This window comes from Haemaphysalis longicornis, unplaced genomic scaffold, assembly GCF_048455015.1.
Source record: "Haemaphysalis longicornis isolate Haplotype H1 unplaced genomic scaffold, Haemaphysalis longicornis Haplotype H1 scaffold_10, whole genome shotgun sequence".
Classification (NCBI taxonomy): domain Eukaryota; kingdom Metazoa; phylum Arthropoda; class Arachnida; order Ixodida; family Ixodidae; genus Haemaphysalis; species Haemaphysalis longicornis.
This window is the reverse complement of record NW_027526204.1, coordinates 5,881,184-5,900,133: the sequence shown is the minus strand read 5'-3', so window position 1 is coordinate 5,900,133 and position 18,950 is coordinate 5,881,184. Positions and strand designations below refer to the sequence as shown.

General features: G+C 48.6%; 1 protein-coding gene across 1 annotated transcript in view; it reads left to right on the top strand.

Moving 5' to 3' along the window:
- Positions 1 to 18,463, top strand: part of LOC144158089 (chitinase-3-like protein 1) — a 42,708-nt gene extending 24,245 nt beyond the window's left edge. The window contains exons 6-7 of the mRNA XM_077688747.1: positions 16,756 to 16,969; positions 18,191 to 18,463. Coding sequence (XP_077544873.1) covers positions 16,756 to 16,969; positions 18,191 to 18,463 — 487 coding nt within the window. The remainder of the gene's footprint in view (positions 1 to 16,755; positions 16,970 to 18,190) is intronic.
- The last annotated feature ends 487 nt before the right edge of the window (positions 18,464 to 18,950 follow it).

Here is an 18,950-nt window from a genome sequence, read left to right as displayed (position 1 = left end):
CATACTCAAAACAGGCGGCATAAGAATGCTACGCATTAGTAGATAATTTACTAAATTTCTGCAGATTTTTTTTCTTTTCCGGTCGGGCTGAAAGTGGGGGTGCGGATTATACGCGCGAAAATACCCGCCTGTACCCTGAGTCATACTAGGTAAAAATTCTAACTGCGACGAAAAGAGAACCACTGAAGTATCACGTACACGATCATTGCCATATTTCTTGATATAAAAACTTCCATTATTTTAGGCATCTTTGCTTTGTGGCCTTCGTACAAAATCGTAACTTCACTTAGCCGTGCAACCCAATTATTACAGGTCTCCGCAATCTGCAGGCTCAGTCCCCCCCAATTCTTGCTGCCAATTGATGTTCCCGTGCTCGATCATTAAGCCCCCCCCCCCCGCTTCTTGACGATATCGGCCTCCCCACACGAAAGCGGAATCTTATACACCACACCGGTGCAGCATTTCATAAACGGCCTGGTGTGCTTCTTTTCGCATGCTTGCTTCTGCGTGGCAGAAACGCGTGGGCACAGGGCAGAAAGCTTCCTTGGTGCAGAAAAGACAACGGAGATGCCGTGCTTTTCACCACTTTCTTCATGTGCACTTGAGGGCCCACTTCAGGCCTCATTTTCGTGCGCTACAAATCTGCCCCTCTTTTTTCTCCCACCACTTTTTATGTTCTGTTACAGCGATTCAGCAACCGCTGTAATAACCATGCACAAAAAACCAGCCGCAACCAAGTTTTCCTTTTTTTTTTGAAGTCTTGGCCTGTTTTCTGAAAGCGACCTCGTGAGAACAGACTCCAGCCGTAAACGTGAAATTGCGCGATTTGCTGTATTTGAGTGTGAGGAGCTGAAGGCCATCAGCTGAAACTAAGTTAATATCTAAAAATTGCAACGCATCGTTTAACGGTAGTTCATGTGTAAAATGAAACGAGCAGGAAGCGCCCATCCTGTCCGTTTTCTGTCGTATGTCTCGTTTCTTGAAGCCCTCGCCTCCTTTGTGAACATAAAGAAGCAACAGGACGGGCGCTGACTTAGTTGCGAGTCAGCGCTGGTCCTGTTGCATTTTTCTTCATTTGCGCCTGTGAATCCGACTAGTGCCGATGAATGAGGTTACGGTTCCAGAGATTTTGTAGAAATTCACGACAAGCGGAGTATGTTGGCCAGCCACAACTATACAGGTTGATTATTGCGTTCGTACAAACAATAGTTGAATAAAAGGGCTTCGTTGTTGGTTAGTAGGTTCATGAATGACCAAGAAATAAAACTATGCTGAAAACGAGTGCAAACACCAGAGGGAGACCGGACGAGCATTCCTTTTGCCTTCGACCTCGTTTTTCCCGCAGTTTTATTCCTTTGTCATTAGCAGAACGATTCTACAGCATTTGTTCCAGAAAGCTTACTCTGATAGCGCGGAACTAATCAACGTGCCACTCGCACGCTGGCTTTTTTTGTTGTGGTGGGAAAGACAAAGGATGGGACCCGCACGGGGCACCTTGAGTAATCTTGGTGACGGTGAGTGGCGACACCGCGTACACCGAGCCCCCCATACTGTAGCTGTTACCTACCGTGGCTAGAAGTTGAAAGGTGAAGGGTTAGAAGCCGTGAACGGTGGCCGTCGGAGCCTTGGTCAAGGTCCGGCCGACGGGCTCCCTGTGGAGCTCCGGGACCTCTTTGACTACCAGGGTAAGGTCAAAGGAGAAAGTGCCCCCGTCTCCCTGCTTTTATACTATGCCGTATGGTATTTTCAAAAACCCCCCCAACCGTGATCGGTCCCTTAAAAGGGGCCGCACCGAAGTATCCTTTCCTCCATTGCCGTCGTTAACCTTTCCTGAACCGGATCATTTTTCTCGATTTCTTGTCATGGAATCCCTCAATCCAACCCACGCTCTTGCATCTCAGTCAGTCTTCTTGATCGCCAAGTATCTTGAAGCCATAGTAGGAAAATCGTATAAGTGCAAAAAACACAGGTCTGGTGAACTCCTAATTGAAATAAATGACAAGCAGCAGTCTGCAAAGCTTCTAGCTCAGACTAGACTGGCTGATCTCGACATCAGGGTCACACCCCATCGGAGCCTCAACAGCTCGCAGGGTGTGATATCCGAGACAGACCTCCTGAACGAAACGGATGTGGATCTCCTTGCCGGCTTGAAGGATCAGGGCGTCACTGCCGTGAGACGCATCACCATCCGCAGAGACGACAAGGAGATTCCCACCAAGCACATCATCTTGACCTTTGACCGCGCAGTTATCCCACAACATATATATGCAGGTTTTATCCGGTGCTCAATACGTCCGTACATCCCGAACCCGCGGCGCTGTTTTAAGTGCCAGCGATTCGGGCACGGTACGAACTCTTGCCGTGGCCGAACGACGTGTGCAAAATGCGCGGCGCACAATCATCCTAGCGAGAACTGCCCATCCGAAACCCTCACTTGTGTAAACTGCGGGGGGCCGCATGCGGCATACTCCCGCAAGTGCGAAAAATTCCGACTAGAAAAAAAGATCATAAACATTAAGGTCACTGAGAACATCACCTTTCCAGAGGCGAGAAAGAGGTTCGCCTCTTTGCCTCTGGGGAGGTACGCCGACGCAGCTCGCCGGGGGGCCGAGCGGCGTCTGGTGTCCACAGGGACCCAGTTCAGCGAGTCTGACCTGGTCTCGCCCCCGCGCCCCGCTGGGTTGCCTCACGCAGCCCAACTCGGCACCACGCCGCTTGCTGAGGCAGCAGCGGTTGTGGCGCAAACCACTTCTGTCGGGACCGGTGCCGCTCCCGCCTCTGTCTCCCCGTCCTCCAGTGCGTTGGAGGGTACCGAGGTGATGGACACCACGGGCCCCGCACCGGCTCCCACCGCCACCGCACCGCCCGTGCCACCTCTGGCGCCCCCTACGGTGGCGGGTCAAACGAAGGGCTCCCGAAGGGGGCCAAGTCGGGGGGCCGGGTCCGTCGGGCACCCCTCGGACATCCAACAACGAGATGGATGTCGGCCCGTTCCTGCCTGCAACGCAGCGCAAGAAGCGGCCACCGACTTCCGAGCCTACAGAAAGGGCCAAAAAGCCCAATCCAAGAGTAACAGCCCCGAAAGACGACACATGAACACACACACTACAGTCATTCTGAAATTGAAATAATAGGAACACAAAACATTATCCAATGGAACTGCAGAGGCCTCCTTAAAAATCTTGACGATGTGTATGAGATTCTGCATGCCAGTCATCCAAGTATCATTTGTCTCCAGGAAACCCACCTCAATTCTAAACAAACAAATTTCTTAAATAGGTACATGGTATTCAGAAAGGACAGGGTTGACTCCACCCACTCTTCAGGAGGTGTGGCCATTATCGCCCGGAAATTATTAGCATGCCACACTCTCTTTAAACACTGTCCTCGAGGCTGTAGCGATCCGTACAATTATATTTAATAGGTTGATCACTGTATGCTCCATTTACATCTCTCCTGATTTTGCACTTCTGAGCTCAGATTTCGAGGCACTCGTTAACCAGCTGCCCGGACCATACATACAAACAGGCGACCTTAATGCGCACAACTCTCTTTGGGGCTCCTCCAGAACGGATGCCCGAGGTCGCCTGATAGAGAAGTTTCTTACATCCTCCGGAGCATGCCTTTTCAACAAAAAACAGCCTACATACCATAACTTAGGACACAATACATACTCGCATCTTGACTTGGCGATTGGTTCCGCAGTTCTCTTTATATGCCTTGAGTGGGGTGTGGGCACAGACCCATATGGTAGTGACCATTTCCCCACCTCACTAACATACATAGGTAAAGGCCCATGCAGTCCATCTTCCCATAAAAGGTTTAATGAATCAAAAGCAAACTGGACCACATTCACACAAACATCTCAACTACACCACACATCCATAAAACACCTCCACGTGGAGGAAGCCCCCAAATCGTCACGGCGCACATCCGTGATGTCGCCGAAAAGTCCATTCCCCAGGCCTCCAGTGGGTCCCGCACCCCAAGGAGGCCCTGGTGGAACGAGGACTGCAGGCGGGCGCGAGAGGCCCAGAACAAGGCGTGGAGTGTCCTTCGCCGGTACCCCACGTCAGATTACCTCATTTCTTTTAAACGGGCACAGGCTTTTGGGAAGCGAGTGTGTCGTGAGGCGAAAAGGGAGAGTAGGCGCACCTTCCTCACTTCCATCAACTCATACACTGACACACACAAAGTCTGGACACGAATACGAAAACTAAAAGGACAACAGACCCGGTTAGCACCGGTCTGCCCCTGGTTAGCACAACAGGGGACACACTGGAAGACCAGGCTAACACACTTGCACAACACTTCGAACACGTGTCCAGTTCAGCACACTACACAAACTTTCATGAAACACAAAACATCTGTAGAAAAGAAGTCCCTGCGTGATAACAAGTCGCACACTTCTTACAATTCTCCCTTTTCAATTCATGAGCTGAAGGTTGCTCTGAGCACAAGTAAGCCTTCAGCTCCAGGTGCAGACAAAATCACATACACCATGATACAACACCTACACCCAGACACTCTTGAAACACTTCTACATCTATACAACAACATATGGCTTTCGGGGCACATTCCTCGCTCTTGGAGGGAGGCCATAGTAGTGGCTTTCCTGAAGGAAGGAAAGGACCCTTCCTCTCCCGCTAGCTATCGGCCGCTCGCCCTTACAAGCTGCCTCTGCAAGCTTCTCGAGAAGATGATAAACAGGAGACTTGTGTACTTCCTTGAGTACAACGGTCTTCTCGAGGGCTGCCAGGGAGGCTTCAGGGCGGGGCGATCTGCAAATGACCAACTTGTCGCCCTTGAATCATACATAAAGGACGCTTTCATTCACAAACAGTGTTGCACAACGGTGTTTTTGACCTTGAGAAGGCCTATGACACCGCTTGGCGTTACGGGATCCTCAGTGACCTAAAGTGTTTCGGTGTTTCGGGCCATATGCTCAACACCCTTGGTAGTTATTTGTCCGAAAGAACGTTTCGCGTTAGAGTAGGTAGTGCACTCTCAAGAGTTCATGTGCAAGAAAACGGCGTTCCGCAAGGTGGAGTGCTAAGCTGCACTGTGTTCATAGTTAAGATGAACTCCCTTCGGAAGGCATTGCCACCTACAATTTCTTATTCAATGTATGCAGACGACATCCAGGTATCTTTTAAATCCAGCTCGGTGTCAAAAAACTTGCCAGCTGGGCAGACAAGGACGGTTTTAAACTTAACCCAGAAAAAAGCACCTGTGTTGTCTTCTCCAGGAAGCGTGGGATCCATCCGGACCCAGACATTATCCTTAATGGCGTGTCGATTCCTGTGAGGAAGGAACACTAGTTTTTAGGTGTGGTGTTGGATGAAAGGCTTACGCTCATCCCTCACATTAAACAATTGAAACATAAATGTCTAAAGGATCTCAACATTCTTAAAATCTTGTCCCACCAGTCGTATGGAACGGATAAGCAATTCCTGTTACGTATTTTCACAAGCCTAGTGGGTTCTAGATTGGACTATGGGAGTGTTGTGTATGGGTCAGCCACTAAAACAGCACTTAAAATGCTCGACCCAGTGCTTCACTTGGGGCTTCGCCTCTCTTGTGGCGCATTCCGTACGAGCCCTGTACAGAGTCTTTACGCAGAGTGTGACAAATGGTGCTTATCACGCCAGCGAACCTATGTTGACTTGTTATATGCCTCTAAAATTTCATCAATGGACAACCATCCTTTTAAACCGGTTTTTAATGATACATCCACATCAAAGCTCTTTTTAAATCGCCCATCCATTCCTGTTCCCTTCTCGCTCAGAGTAAGGGACGAGGTCACTATGCATGAGGTCTCCTTTGTAGACACATTCAAGTCATCTATCACTGATCTTGTAGCACCATGGCATCTTCGTCCTGTTGTATGTGACTTGTCTTTCTTATAATACAATAAGAACAGGACACCAAAAAGTGGGATTTTGCAGCATTTCATGTATGTGCAGGATAAATACAAGGCTGCAGAGTTTTTCAGCGATGCATCGAAAACGTTCACTGCAGTGTCTTGTGCGGCGCATGGACCGAATTTCGAAGCATATAGAACAATAAATGTAAAGACAAGTATTTTTACGACAGAAGCATATGGCATTTTTCTTGTTGTAAGTCACATAGTTGAACATCATATTCCTACATCCATCATCTATAAAGATTCGCTGAGTGTCGTCCGTACATTGTCATCCGGAGAGTCCTCGAAAAATCATGTAATTAACCTTGTCTTGAAATCAACTGTGCTGGCATATTCTTCAAACCATCAGGTGACTGTGTGTTGGGTGCCAGGCCACTCTGGCATCGGCGGAAATGAACTGGAGGATGAAATGGCCGCCAATGCTGCACTCCGAAACACAGTAGACATAACAACACTACCTTACACAGACCTCAAGCCACACATAAGACAACACTTGCGCAGAACATGGCAAACACACTGGAATGAACAGACAGACAACAAACTACATGTAATAAAGCCACACTTGGGACGGTGCACATCTGACTCACATAACAGACACATGGAAGTCGCCTCCGGCTCCGGATAGGGTACACCCATGCAACGCATTCGTCGGCTCCGGATAGGGCACACCCATGCAACGCATTCGTATCTGCTGACGGGATCTTCTACACCCCAGCGCAGCAGGTGCGGAGAGGCCCTATCCGTAGTGCACATACTAATCACATGCAAGGCACTTCACACAACACGTCACAAACACTTCAGGGAACTCTACAAACAACATATTCCCCTACATTCATCAATGTTTTTAGGTGACGATGCAATGGTTTCCGTGAAACGTGTGTTTGAGTATTTGTCGGACGTCAAGTTTTTAAACCTCATTTCCTATCACGCATAATCAAATCTGGCCCTATACACCAGCCATCACCATTATCTTTAATTGATTTTACTGTGTTCGGCTTACACGTTGTTATACCTACCCTTGTGTGGTAATCACTTCTGTTTATTAAATAACCTCTTCTTTGGAGCTGTTTGCCCTCGTTGGCCTTGCGCCATTAAACACTAACCATCATCATCATTACTATCAACTCAGCTGATAGTAAGGGCTTTCTGCAGCAGCACGGAACCCCCTCTGACGAGGACATCGATGCACTGGAAGCTGCGGACATGGCCTAGTTCTGGAAGTAGGCCGCAAATGTCGGCGAAAAGAATTACGATTTACAATCGACGAGGCTTTCGCCCATAAGGTGTCGGTATTACTTGATGCGGTGTCGTACAGAGGGCAACACCATTGTCTATAACACTCGAGCGGCGTGCCGCGGGCTGCACCGGTGACGCCTATCGGTGGCGACGATGTGATACCGGGTTCGAGATAGCGTGCATGTGCGCGTGCGATGCCACCCTGACATGATCCGCTTGTCTTTGTTGGAGGTTTTGGCCGCCGCTGTTGCAGAGGATGCTTTGACCGCCGGGAGCGCTGTTGGTGGCACCGCTCATGGGGCGCGCGCAGCGCGGGCGTCGCTCGGCGCGCGTCGCTGCTGCGTCATTGTTTTAAGTGCGAATGCACTTTATAAGCGACCCCAAACCATCCACCGCCGGCGGCGGCGGCGGCGTCCGCAGTGCTCCTCTATATTTAAAAAAGAAACAGCATCCGGCGCCAGGTTTCGATCCGAGGACTTTGCGGCCGCAGCGCGACGCTCTACCGACCAAGCCACGGACGCGACGCTGATATCAGTGTTAGTGACGCGCCTTATATCTTTAACGCATTCAAACTACGTCGTCAGCGGCGTGCGTTGGCGACTCAGCGGCGTTATAGCGGCTTGATAACTGCGTGGTGTACACGTGATACTACAAACCCGATGGAAGAGATGGAAGAGAAGGCGGCGAGGCGGTGGGCTGCGGGGGCCGAGCGCAAGCGCCGCAAGCGGGCCGACAACCGTGCATTCGCACTTTCACATTCTCCCCCTCGGGGAAATGCGGGGGAATTTTTTTGCGGTGCGTCTGCGCTCGGAAGAAACTGCCGCGTCATTGTTCTGTAAAACTGCTACGTGTAATCGCGCGTTGCGGGCTGTGTGTTGATGCGCCGGTGTTGGTAGTCGGTCGACGGCGGCGACAGCTGGATGTCCTAGAGCGGCTTTTATCGGTCAAGTGGCCATGATTGGAGGTCAGTGAACCCACTGAACGGAGAGTGAACAGATGGTTGTGCGCGATGATGGAGCGCACTTTATCGCACACAGGGGAAAGAGCTGCTGGAGACAAACGCTGTTACAATGATAAATTGATGACAGGAGGAAATTGAATACTGTGATTAGGACAGCTATTAGGTAAAGTGAAAGTTTATAGGTCTTATCGTTCCTTCAACCTTCGCACTCCTTGAGCGATGACCGGCACTCAACATACGTCGTATAAAAAAGCTCCTGGACGCCACCATTAGAGCGAACCAGCGAAAAATTCCGAATGAGGCGACGACACAGCGAAATTGGAGGATGAAAAAGACAATCAGGACTAATGTTTGTGAATGAAAAGCAATAAAAATGAAACAACAGGAACAAAAGTGAACTAGGAAGACACGGAGAATAACAGGAATCACTGTCAGTCAAAACGGAAATAGGTAAAGTGGATAAGCGAATGAATTAGGGTGACTTAAAGGACATACGGATGAAGCAAACTTAATTGGCAGATATTTATGTGCACAAAGATGAAACCAAACGAATTACGACGAAATACCAAGAAAATTAAATTGTGAGGAATCAAAAGAAAATAAATAAATGAGAGAAATAAGTTACTTGAAGAGCATTAACATGAACCAAACTGAGGTCAGATGGATGGAAGTGAATAACGAAGACAAGGAAAATAGAGAGGAATCAATGAGAATCAAGCCCAATCAGAGACATATCAATTGAATCAAGGTAAATTAAGCTCGATCACTGAATTAATGCGTATCGAAGTGAATTAAGAGGAACCAAAGTGCATAAACAGGAAACAAAACAGAAGTAATATTGGTTCACGGGAATCCCTAAGAAAGACAAAGAAAATTAAGAATTAATGTGAAATAAGAAACGTGAGAGTAAATTAAAATGGGGTGACGGAGTGGCCCAGGTTAGGTGGAACGGAATTAACAAGTAGCAATGCCTATCAAAAAGGAGTCCAAGTCAATTAGGAAGGAAGGTATAAAAATAAAAGGAATCATATAGAACTGTAAGAAATCAAAGTAATTTGGAGGGAATGAAGGGGCGAATTAACACGGAAAAATGTGAATTAACAGGAACTGAAGCGATTGAAACTGAACCACAGGCGAGCACGACACATGGCAGAAAATGGAGAAGAGGGAATGCGAAGACAAGCCATCATTAATTGTGGTGTTTAACGCGCCGACACAACGCAGGCGATGAGGCGCGCCGTAGTGGAGGTCTCCGGATTAATTTTTACCTCCTGGGGATCTCTAACTTGCACCGAAATTGCGTACAAACGGCCGTTTTTGCTTTTCGCTTCAATCAGAAGACCAGCCACGTCAGCCGCTGTTGAATTAAACGAAAGTGCTGAGCAGAAGGGGGGAACGAGTCGCCCGCGAGTTGGTAGGGGCCGTTTTCTATGGCCCAGCCCTTTGGTGGCCGTCTCTGGGCTGGGCTGATCCGCCTTATCGGCGTAAGCGAGACAACGATGACAAGTGAAAGAAAAAGGTAACGATGAAAGAAAGCAAAGGAGGAGAGTGTCACGAAATTGGGAGGGAAGGGCAGTTCGCCGTGGCGGTGCCAGCCAGCGCTCCCCGAAAGTGTGCGGTGGGGTAGACGAGGGGAAGTACGCTGTTCCCGCAGGAGGCGCGACCCTTGGCGAAAATGGGAGAGGGCGTGCGAGTGACTATGATGTGCGTCCGCTTAAGGCGCAGTTCGCGGTCCCTTTTCGAGGCTCACTTCCCGCCGGCGACGCAGAGGCTCATCAGCGCTGCCGTCGAGAGAACTCACGAGTGAGTGCTGCCCCAGCGCAAGGCTGCTGCGCCCAAATATCTCATTAAGGAGTATCGCAATTCGCAATTGCCAGGCAATTTTTTAATCGTACAAACCATGGAAATTTTGTGAGCGAGGCATCTGTAACGGCGTACCGAAGTGAGTACGAATTTTTATACAAGATGGTCCGTTGATAAGAAAAGAGCAAAAGCTGGATGCTCTGTGCAATAGATTTTATATAGTCATGTTCTTTCATGCAATAAGGGTAGTTGTGAGGCTGCGCCCGTCCTCTACCTTCCTCTACCTACCTTCCTGTCTTTCACGCGCAGACTTTTTTTTCTAAGAACCATGTTTTGTTACGTAAAAAAGCTGGAATCTCAGCCATTAATTTAAGAAAAATACAATTCCATTTAGCCACACAAGTGAGTTAGGAAAACCCCCCAAAAAACTGCGTGAAATAAAATGGGCGCCTAACTGAACATTCAATGAAAATGTTTCGACGTGAGTTTGGATGGATGATTGAGCGATATGGGTGGACGACTCAGTGATTTAGCGGGATGACTTTTTGGAGCCATGATATGATTTCAGTAAGCACTAGGCAATGATTTCAGTTGAATAATGAATATGCGGATATTGAGAGAACTTGATTTTTTTAGTTAGAGGCAAAAAATAACAAAAACGGCAAAATCTGTAGTACAAAAAGATAATACACGACCAAATGTATTGTGTCTGTCTTTACTGCATCGTGCACTATTCAGTCAATTAATTACCTTCATGTGTCCTCAGGGATAGCATTTAAGACCATATGGCCTTAATTTTTATTTCAAAAGGAGTTTATAAAGGCGGAATTCCACTCAGAACAAAAAGGGCAAGAAATAAAAAAGAAACCGAAACAATTTTTTCTGCCTCCCTCTGTTTTGAACTTGTTAAATTTTCTGCAGGGACGCTGTAAAGTTCGGAACCACACAAAAGTTCTCTGTTACGTCGACACATGCACATCCGTGTTAGTTTTCATGAACGGGCCAGCAGGAACATGCCTCCTTACCCTGCTCTCGTTTTCTCCTGGTACCGCATGCGCGAGCCCATTGAACAACGTGCCTGAAAAAGGCGAACCCGTTTATTAACGGGCGGGCCAGCTTGCGGGTGGCTTTACAGTCTTATATGGTCTCCATGTTGGTATTCGGCGTTCCCGTGTGTGTAGAAAAGTCCGATAGGCTGCGCTTGAATGAGCGACATTCAACACTACGCGGACTTCTGCAACACGTTTCTGCATTTGGGAGAGATGTTTAGAGTTTACAGGTTATTTTAACTTTCTTGTCCGGCCTGATACTGGCTTACGTATCTGTATCTTTTGTTCGATATGTCTAGAAATTTTGAAACTAAAGCCTGCGTACAACACGCGTGGTAACAGTATTAATGGTAGTTATGGAATTACTATTGGTAGTAGTACCAGTCGCAGTAATAATAATAATAATAATAGGTAATATGATAATACCCTAAAACTAGTGCGAGCTGTAGTGGTTGTAGCAGCAAAGGCAGTAATGATAGTGGTCGCAGTCAGCGCAACAAAAATCCCTGGCCATCTGCACTAACGTGAAACCTGGGGAGGGACGAAGCAATGAGTTTTAACTGTAATGGGTTTTCTTAATACGGGTTTTGTTAGATCGCTTTTTGGCTGTAGTTAGGTTCATATACTTTTGCTGTCTGCGAAAACCCATAGAGGGCACATGCTCCAATGGTTGAGAAGACCGCTGATTTTCGTGTTTAAACGTTAAAAGTGCGGTGTAGGACTCGACGTCGACGTGTTGGGCTACGCTGTCCCGCACGTAAGCTGGCAGGGGCACGCAATGAAATAACTCAGCACAATGCAACCTCATCGATACGCCTATGGTGAACGCGCAGCAATGATGACTAGCACAAATGTTCATATGCTGCGCGAGAAAAAAGAGAGCTTCAGAAAGCTTCTGAAGATGGCGCCGCGCGTGACGCTCCAGCAACGCGAAGCCATCGTACACATGGGACGCACCATGTCTCAGAGGGCAATTTCCGCGGCAACAGGGCGTCCTTTGCCCACAGTTAATCGTATTCTACGAGAATTTCAGGAAGACGGCCGCCTACAGCATGCTGTGCGCGGTGAACAACAAAGGGCTACCGCTCATGCGGAGGACCTCTTAATCGTCGCCGCATGCTGTAGGTCCCATTCCTCAGCGCCAGGGAAATTCGGGATCTTCTGAAACTAGAAGTGTCCGCGGAAACCATTCGGCGTAGGCTGCACGACGCGGATATGAAGAGCCTAATAGCCGCGCAAAAGACGCTTCTGGAAAGGTCACACCGGGAGCAACGCATGGAATTCGCTTCAATTGTAGAGGATTGGACGACAGATAATTGGAGGTGCGTAATCTTGATTGATTGATTGATTGTAGGGCTTAACGCGCCGACGCAACGCAGGCGATGAGGCACGCCGTAGTGCACGGCTCCGGATCAAATTTGATCACCTGGTGATCTTTTACGCGCGCCGAAATCTCGCACACACGGGCGTTTTTGCTTTTCGCCTCCATCAGAAAAGCGGCCGCCGCGGCCGGGAATCGAACCCGCGACCTCGTGCCCAGCCGCGCAACGCCTTAGCCACTGAGCCACCGCGACGGGAAGCTCGAAAAAGTTACCAGGCTTGTTGAGCGATTCGAAACGACAGCGCAGCAAGCAAAACAGACCGCCCTCTTGAGGCGGAGTCAGGCGCAGCTGTAGCGGGACTGTCCAGGAAAGGACGAGCGCCGGGACGAGTCATTGTTTTCAGTTGCGATGATGTCTGATTCGGTACCTGCTGGCAAAGCGCTCGGTCATCAGACGGCCAAGCTGCGGCATTGGGTACACTCGGCAAACGAGTGCGTGAAGGTGTACCATACCTCCCTAAAGAATTTGAGGGAAGCGCGGAAGCTTTCTATCAACAAAGGTGCGTCGAAATCATCGGGAAAAGTGCGCCCAACCTTCGATGAAAGTGCGTCTCATCGATCGTGAAACCTTCAAAGACCCAAATCGCGAACGCAAAACGAACCCATGCGACAATTTTTCCCGCAATGAGTTAACGCATCTACGAATGATGTAAATGTATACCGATACGCAGTTTGCGAGATATTGTACTACTCCTTCTTCATGATGGAAGCGTGTACTGCCTTATCTAGAACCGTTCCGTCTTCGCGATTTTCAAGTAATCGTTTTGACACTATGCAAGCGCAGTTCCACGCATGCGCCATGTGTCCAGGGATCTGGCCCGAGCTTTTCGGGGGACCAACCGGCTATGGGAGAATGCATCCGCTTTTTCATAGGACGCCATCGGTCCCACTAAGAAAGTGTTTACTTTAACAGAGCGTTCGCTTTGAAAAAGCCGCCTGCCCGCATCCTCTCACGGGGGGAACTCGAGTGAATTGCGTGAAAGTTGCGTAATTGGGTAGTTTGTAGTTACCGTTTGGATGTGGGGAGGGTTTGGAATGCTTAATTATTTCTTTAGTCTTTATTATTCTTATTTAATGTTTCGTGATTTTCGGACACAGGAAGGACAGGTGAAGGTATTGTCATCATTATTTTCTTTTATTCCTTTGCGCTGTCGTATTGGACGGAGAGAACGACTGCTTTATGGTCGCTAAAGTGACCTTTGGGCAGTGACCTCCAGGGATCTTTGAGCAGCGGTCGTGCGTTGGAACTGCCGTGCAACTGCCGTGGATGGTGGTGGGTTTCTTGTTGTTGCTGCTGGTGGAGACGCAGTGCAGGCCGTGGCGGGTCCCCATGTACGGTGGGGTAACGTTGCCTTCAACGAGTAGAGTGACGCTGCTGTTGCATTGTGGCGCACTACTTGTTGACGGTACTGTTGCTTCCATCGCTTATACTTCATCTGGAGCCAAACGAAAGGCATGCAAAGACGCACTTGACTGAAGTTCGAACGCGCGCTCCGCCGCTTATATACACTGCGCGCGCTGTTGAAGGAGAGGAGTATGGGGGAGAGACGCGCATGCGCGCAGTTCCGTACACAAGCGCGCGACCTTTCCACTCCCCCCACCACGCTGTTGTCACGCAGCTGTCACGCCGCTTCCACGCCGCTTCCACGCCGCTATCACGTGTACACCTGCCGCTGTTGCTGCTGAGCGCGACGGAGTGCACGGGGTAACTACTGCGCATGCGCGCGCAGACGCCTTCCCCCCTCACCGCCGCAGCTGTTGAGAGCGAGGAGGGTACGGGGGAGAGGCGCGCACCTGCGCCTCGACGTGACGTCATGAGCTGCGGACGCCTATGGACAGAGGAGTTGGCGAGCCTAAGAAATGCTCCGCATTTAAAACATTTCCAGCGCCTGGAGAGCATGAATGGTGAATGCACCAGCTCCGTTCCTTAAAGGCAAGGTGAAGCGGTTTTAGAATTAAAAGAAAAGTTGACTAGCAGCAAGTACACATTGAATAGTTCATGTGTACGAAATATTTCCGCAATACATGCAATAGAAGCGGCGCAATGAGCAAACAAAAGTGGCCCGATGCCCCGCCCCCATCTCGCCGCGCGATGCCGGAAGACCGAAGAGCGCGGGCGAAAACCGGCTGAAAAACGTCATACCTGGACTTCCGGCCGGATCAGCCGCCTCGGCCATGCTCTTTTCGCCGTGTTTCCTTGTGAATGATACTTGTTGTTGTTGTGGTTGATAGCACTCATTTGTACAATTTTCGTGTTCAAAAAGTATGCATGAACGCCAAACGAGGCATACGTTATCATGCCGTATTCCTAAGCAGAATAATGCCACGCCGGGATGCTTGATAACATACGGAAGCGACAGCCGAGGTGGCTGTGCTTGGTGGCAGAGAATATACTACACTACGTTAAATACTTTGTAAACCGCTCCAATGCGGGTTTTTTTTTTTTTTTTTTTTGACGCGACGGACGTGAATGTTCACATTAGACTCTAGATTTAAGAAGGATGGGAAATATTGTTGTACTTTGGCCGGGGATGCTTCGTTCCATTCCAGAAACCAAGTCACATTTGTTCAGGAAATACTTGTTTCGTTAAACGCGTCGGTTTTCTTTCCCTATGGGCTGAGGACAGTGTTCAAAAAAACAATTTTTTGGCGAAACTAAAACAAGGGCCAAACCTGATAGAAGTTCTCTCCCGGCTAAGAGGTAAACAGTATTCCTACAAAGTAAAAGAACCAAGACAACAAGATTACTTATTTTGCAAGTATACATGTCACGATAAGGTGATGTTTGTTTGGAATTAAAAAAAAAACACCACTCCGAACCACCACCGTGCCATAATTTGTGTTGACTGCGGGGGCCTAATTTTTTGCCCAAGATTCCGTGTGGCTGCATATTATAACCGGCAAGCACTTGTTGTCACTGAACCTCAAGTGTGCTCCAGTGATAGTCGGTGATATATATAATGATGATACTAAAACAATTAGGAGCGAAGAGTAAATATACGGCCTCTGTCCGACCAGCGCGGTAAATGCTTAAATGTAGAAATGCTGAAACAGGCCAACGATTCATTATCACAAACGTTTCGTGATTGTTACCTAATGTAACGTAACTACAACGTAACTGCCTTGTCCGACTGGTCTGTTAATTATAACGAGGTGGCCGTAATATTGTAGCAGAATGCGCAACGCACAAGCGAAAATCAAGCCCTACTACAGCCAATAATGCTGAGCAGGCACTAGTATGCTGCAGTGTTTTCAGAATAAATGCATGTGAAGCAGTAAGACGCCACTCATCGAAGTGCAGCTAGCAATCGCGGAGGCGCCGTAGCGCCGCTGCCGGAATTGCGCGCGCGTGTGGGTCTGTGTACAGGGATGAGTAACGGGGCTGGGGTGGGCGACAACGAACAAAGGAAATGCGGAAGCAGAGTCTGCTTGTTGGTTTATGCGTGTACCGGCAAGATGTGTCTCGCATATACGTTTACAGCGCATGAACGCTATTTTTTCGCGCAGTGCACGTACGTGCTTTTCGCTGGTAGATTGTTTATAAAACGCCCATTAATATTCGGCATAAATGGTTTTGTGTATAAAAAGAAGCAGTTAAGGCAGTACCTAATATTAACATAAGGTATAAAATCCCCCTATGCTGGTTGCCTAATTCAAAAATATTTTGATGGAACCCACTAGTCGACGTCACAGTCACTGCTTTGGGGTTCTCTGTCGTGTAAAGCAAATTTAAGCTCTAAGATAATTGAACCAACAGCACGGGAAATTATAAAACAAACTTCCAGTCATGTGCGAAAATTAAACTGCAAGCTAAATTGCCGCAAAGGCAACCGTGCGATCGTTCGCAATGCTTCCGACAACCCGCGCGGCCGAAGGGTGTCCTCCTTTGACGTCATGACGGGCGCAACCAATCAGGGGCGTCAAAAGACGAAAAGCGCGCGTCTTTCAAACCGGGCCGCGCTTTTTGCAAGATAAATGCCACTTGGACTTATGTACGATAAATTTCAATGTGATATTCGGAATCAGCGCGCAAGAAACTATATAACTGTTAATCTAACTCAAATTTTTTGGAAAGCGCTTCAGCTTCCCTTTAAACTGTCCCGTTGAGACGAATAACGGTATCGCGTCTCACATCTTATAAGCGTTCAACTCTTATGTTGCAGAAATATTAATGTAGTGCGCAGTCAGGGTTATGTCTAACTGGCCGTGTTCCTTCACGGCAACGAAAAAAATCTGAACAGATATCTTTGCAAAGTTACAAACAAAATTAAGCGATCGAGTTTCGATTTTCCGTATGAAGTTGCCGGACGAGTCCGTTGTTTCAGGCTGTCGGTTCAATCTTCATTGCCTCGACTGAAATTGCAAACGACGTAATACTATCTCTTTACATTCGTTTCAGAGATGGTAAACACGACTCTATCCAGCTTCTGCTGCGGTATTACTGGAACCGATTGAATGACGAGATCGACCCGAGGAAATTCTGTTTCAGCGTGTCCCCAGCCGCCGTGGGATACAAAGTGTCGCAAGACGGTGTCTCGCTTGACATGCCTGCCAAAGGCCCTGCGAGCATAACTGGAGAATCACGTGACCCGGGCGTTTTGCGGTACAGCCAGGTGCGCCTACCATCCTTGTTCTGTGCAGCAAAACAAATTTCCCTTGTGCCACGCCGAGTGATATTGAGGCGGAATCACGGAACCCTATAGATGCCAAATTGCCGAAATTTTATTTGGGGTTGGAGCAGCGTGCAAAAACTGGAATTTTACGGCTACTGATTTATACAGATGGGACCCGCTAGGCAGAAGCTCCGATGTTGAGGAAGCAGAATTTATGCTGTGAGCACAGACACTGAGGGTATCCCTGTTTTTATCCGGAACTCTGTGGAACTGATGCTAACACAAGCAAAGAAGTGTACAGAACTGGTCATGAATTTGCCAGAATAGGCACTGGCTCAAGAAAAAGACTTATCGAGCGTGGGGTTCCCGTCAAACTGTAGTACAGGTAAATATTATCAATCGCATTACTTCATAATCCAAGCTGCCGTTAGCGGCGGGAATGGCAGGACGACAGCCTCCGACAAAGTTTTTTCCTATTGCGACTGCTTTCCGACCTTCCCTTATGGGTTTTGGCTTTGCCTAACAAATACTCAAAGTAAACACTTTACAGATTCCCGGCCCTCCTGTCGTCTTGCGTTGCTATTATAAAAGTAAAAAAAAAAAGAGACATGAATTTCAGGGCACCCATAAACCGACAATTAGGGGCCCGCCCTATAATGATTTTTATGTCTCGAAATTAAAATTTTGACTCGCCAGACTGCACACGTCATTTTTGAAATAGAAAGAAGGTCACGAGTGTGCGAGTAAAATACTATCTGCCACTGTTACTAGAAGGGGACGAGCAACGTCTTCGCTGCTTCGAAACGACCTCGCAGGAGCCGAATTGCGGAAATTTTATTTGCGACAGGACTACGGAGAACAATTCACTCATTAATGCATCGTGCATCTTGCAACATTCAATGGTGCAATATGCAATTGTGCCACGGGTACATCATCAGGAATAGAGCATTATGCATTTGCGATCGGCCGGCACAGGTCATGCTATCAACGCATGACATGCAATTTGCCGTCTCCAAGACAAACTTCGTCCGTGCGCTCGTACTTCACGGAGATGATCATCGTCACTTTCAGAAACGCGAGCAACTCAGTTATGACAACAAGGTGCATACGAGCGCTATCCCACTATTCTTCAGTAGGTCTAGCTCGAGGAGTTGTTCTCCCCTCGACCGTCCTGTATTGAAGCGGGACCGTATAGCGACAGCACATCTCCTGTCTTGGCAGGTGTGCGGTGACGAGGGGCGCGCCAGTAAGGACCTGTCCGGCCAGTGCCTGTACAACCGGTGGGGCGACACGTGGGTGGCTTTCGAGAACGCCAAGTCGACGGGCGCTCGGGTGAAGAGTATCATGCGCTGGATCGCAGGCGTGAAGCACCTGAGCAACGCTAGTGTCGCCTACTGCATGGCCATCTGGGACCTGGACCTGGATGACCACCGGGCCGAGTGTGGCGACAAGCCCTTTCCCATCGTGGACGCTGCGGTCAACGAGTTGCCCTGATTAGATTTCTTTTGTTGTGTATAGCCTGAGACGCGCGATAAAATATATGCCTTCGTGCTATTTCTCTTTAGGAACCTGTACTGGTAGGGTCAACGGAAAAAATGTAATGTCGAACACTACCACTCTACCTCTTTTCCGTTGAGTTGCCGTCGCTCAACTATGCACATTTACGTTTACACTGTTTACAGAAAGATAAATGCAAGGTGTCATTTTGCCGCCGCTTCCTTCATGCCAGCATTTGGTGCCGTCTATATGTTTAGCAAAATACCTGAGCTCTAGCTAAGCTACCGATGTGGTTAATGTGCAGGTGTTTTGCGTTCGACAGGCTAGTCGCCTATCTCAGTAAATGACTCGGATTGACGGGCTGTTCAGATAAAGAGCGCTGAAGCGCTAGGCGTGTGGAACAGGCAAGAGGCATATGCTGGCAGTTGAAGCGGAGGACTCCGACGCCGCGCGGAGATGCTCTTAGCGCACGTACCACGCTGGC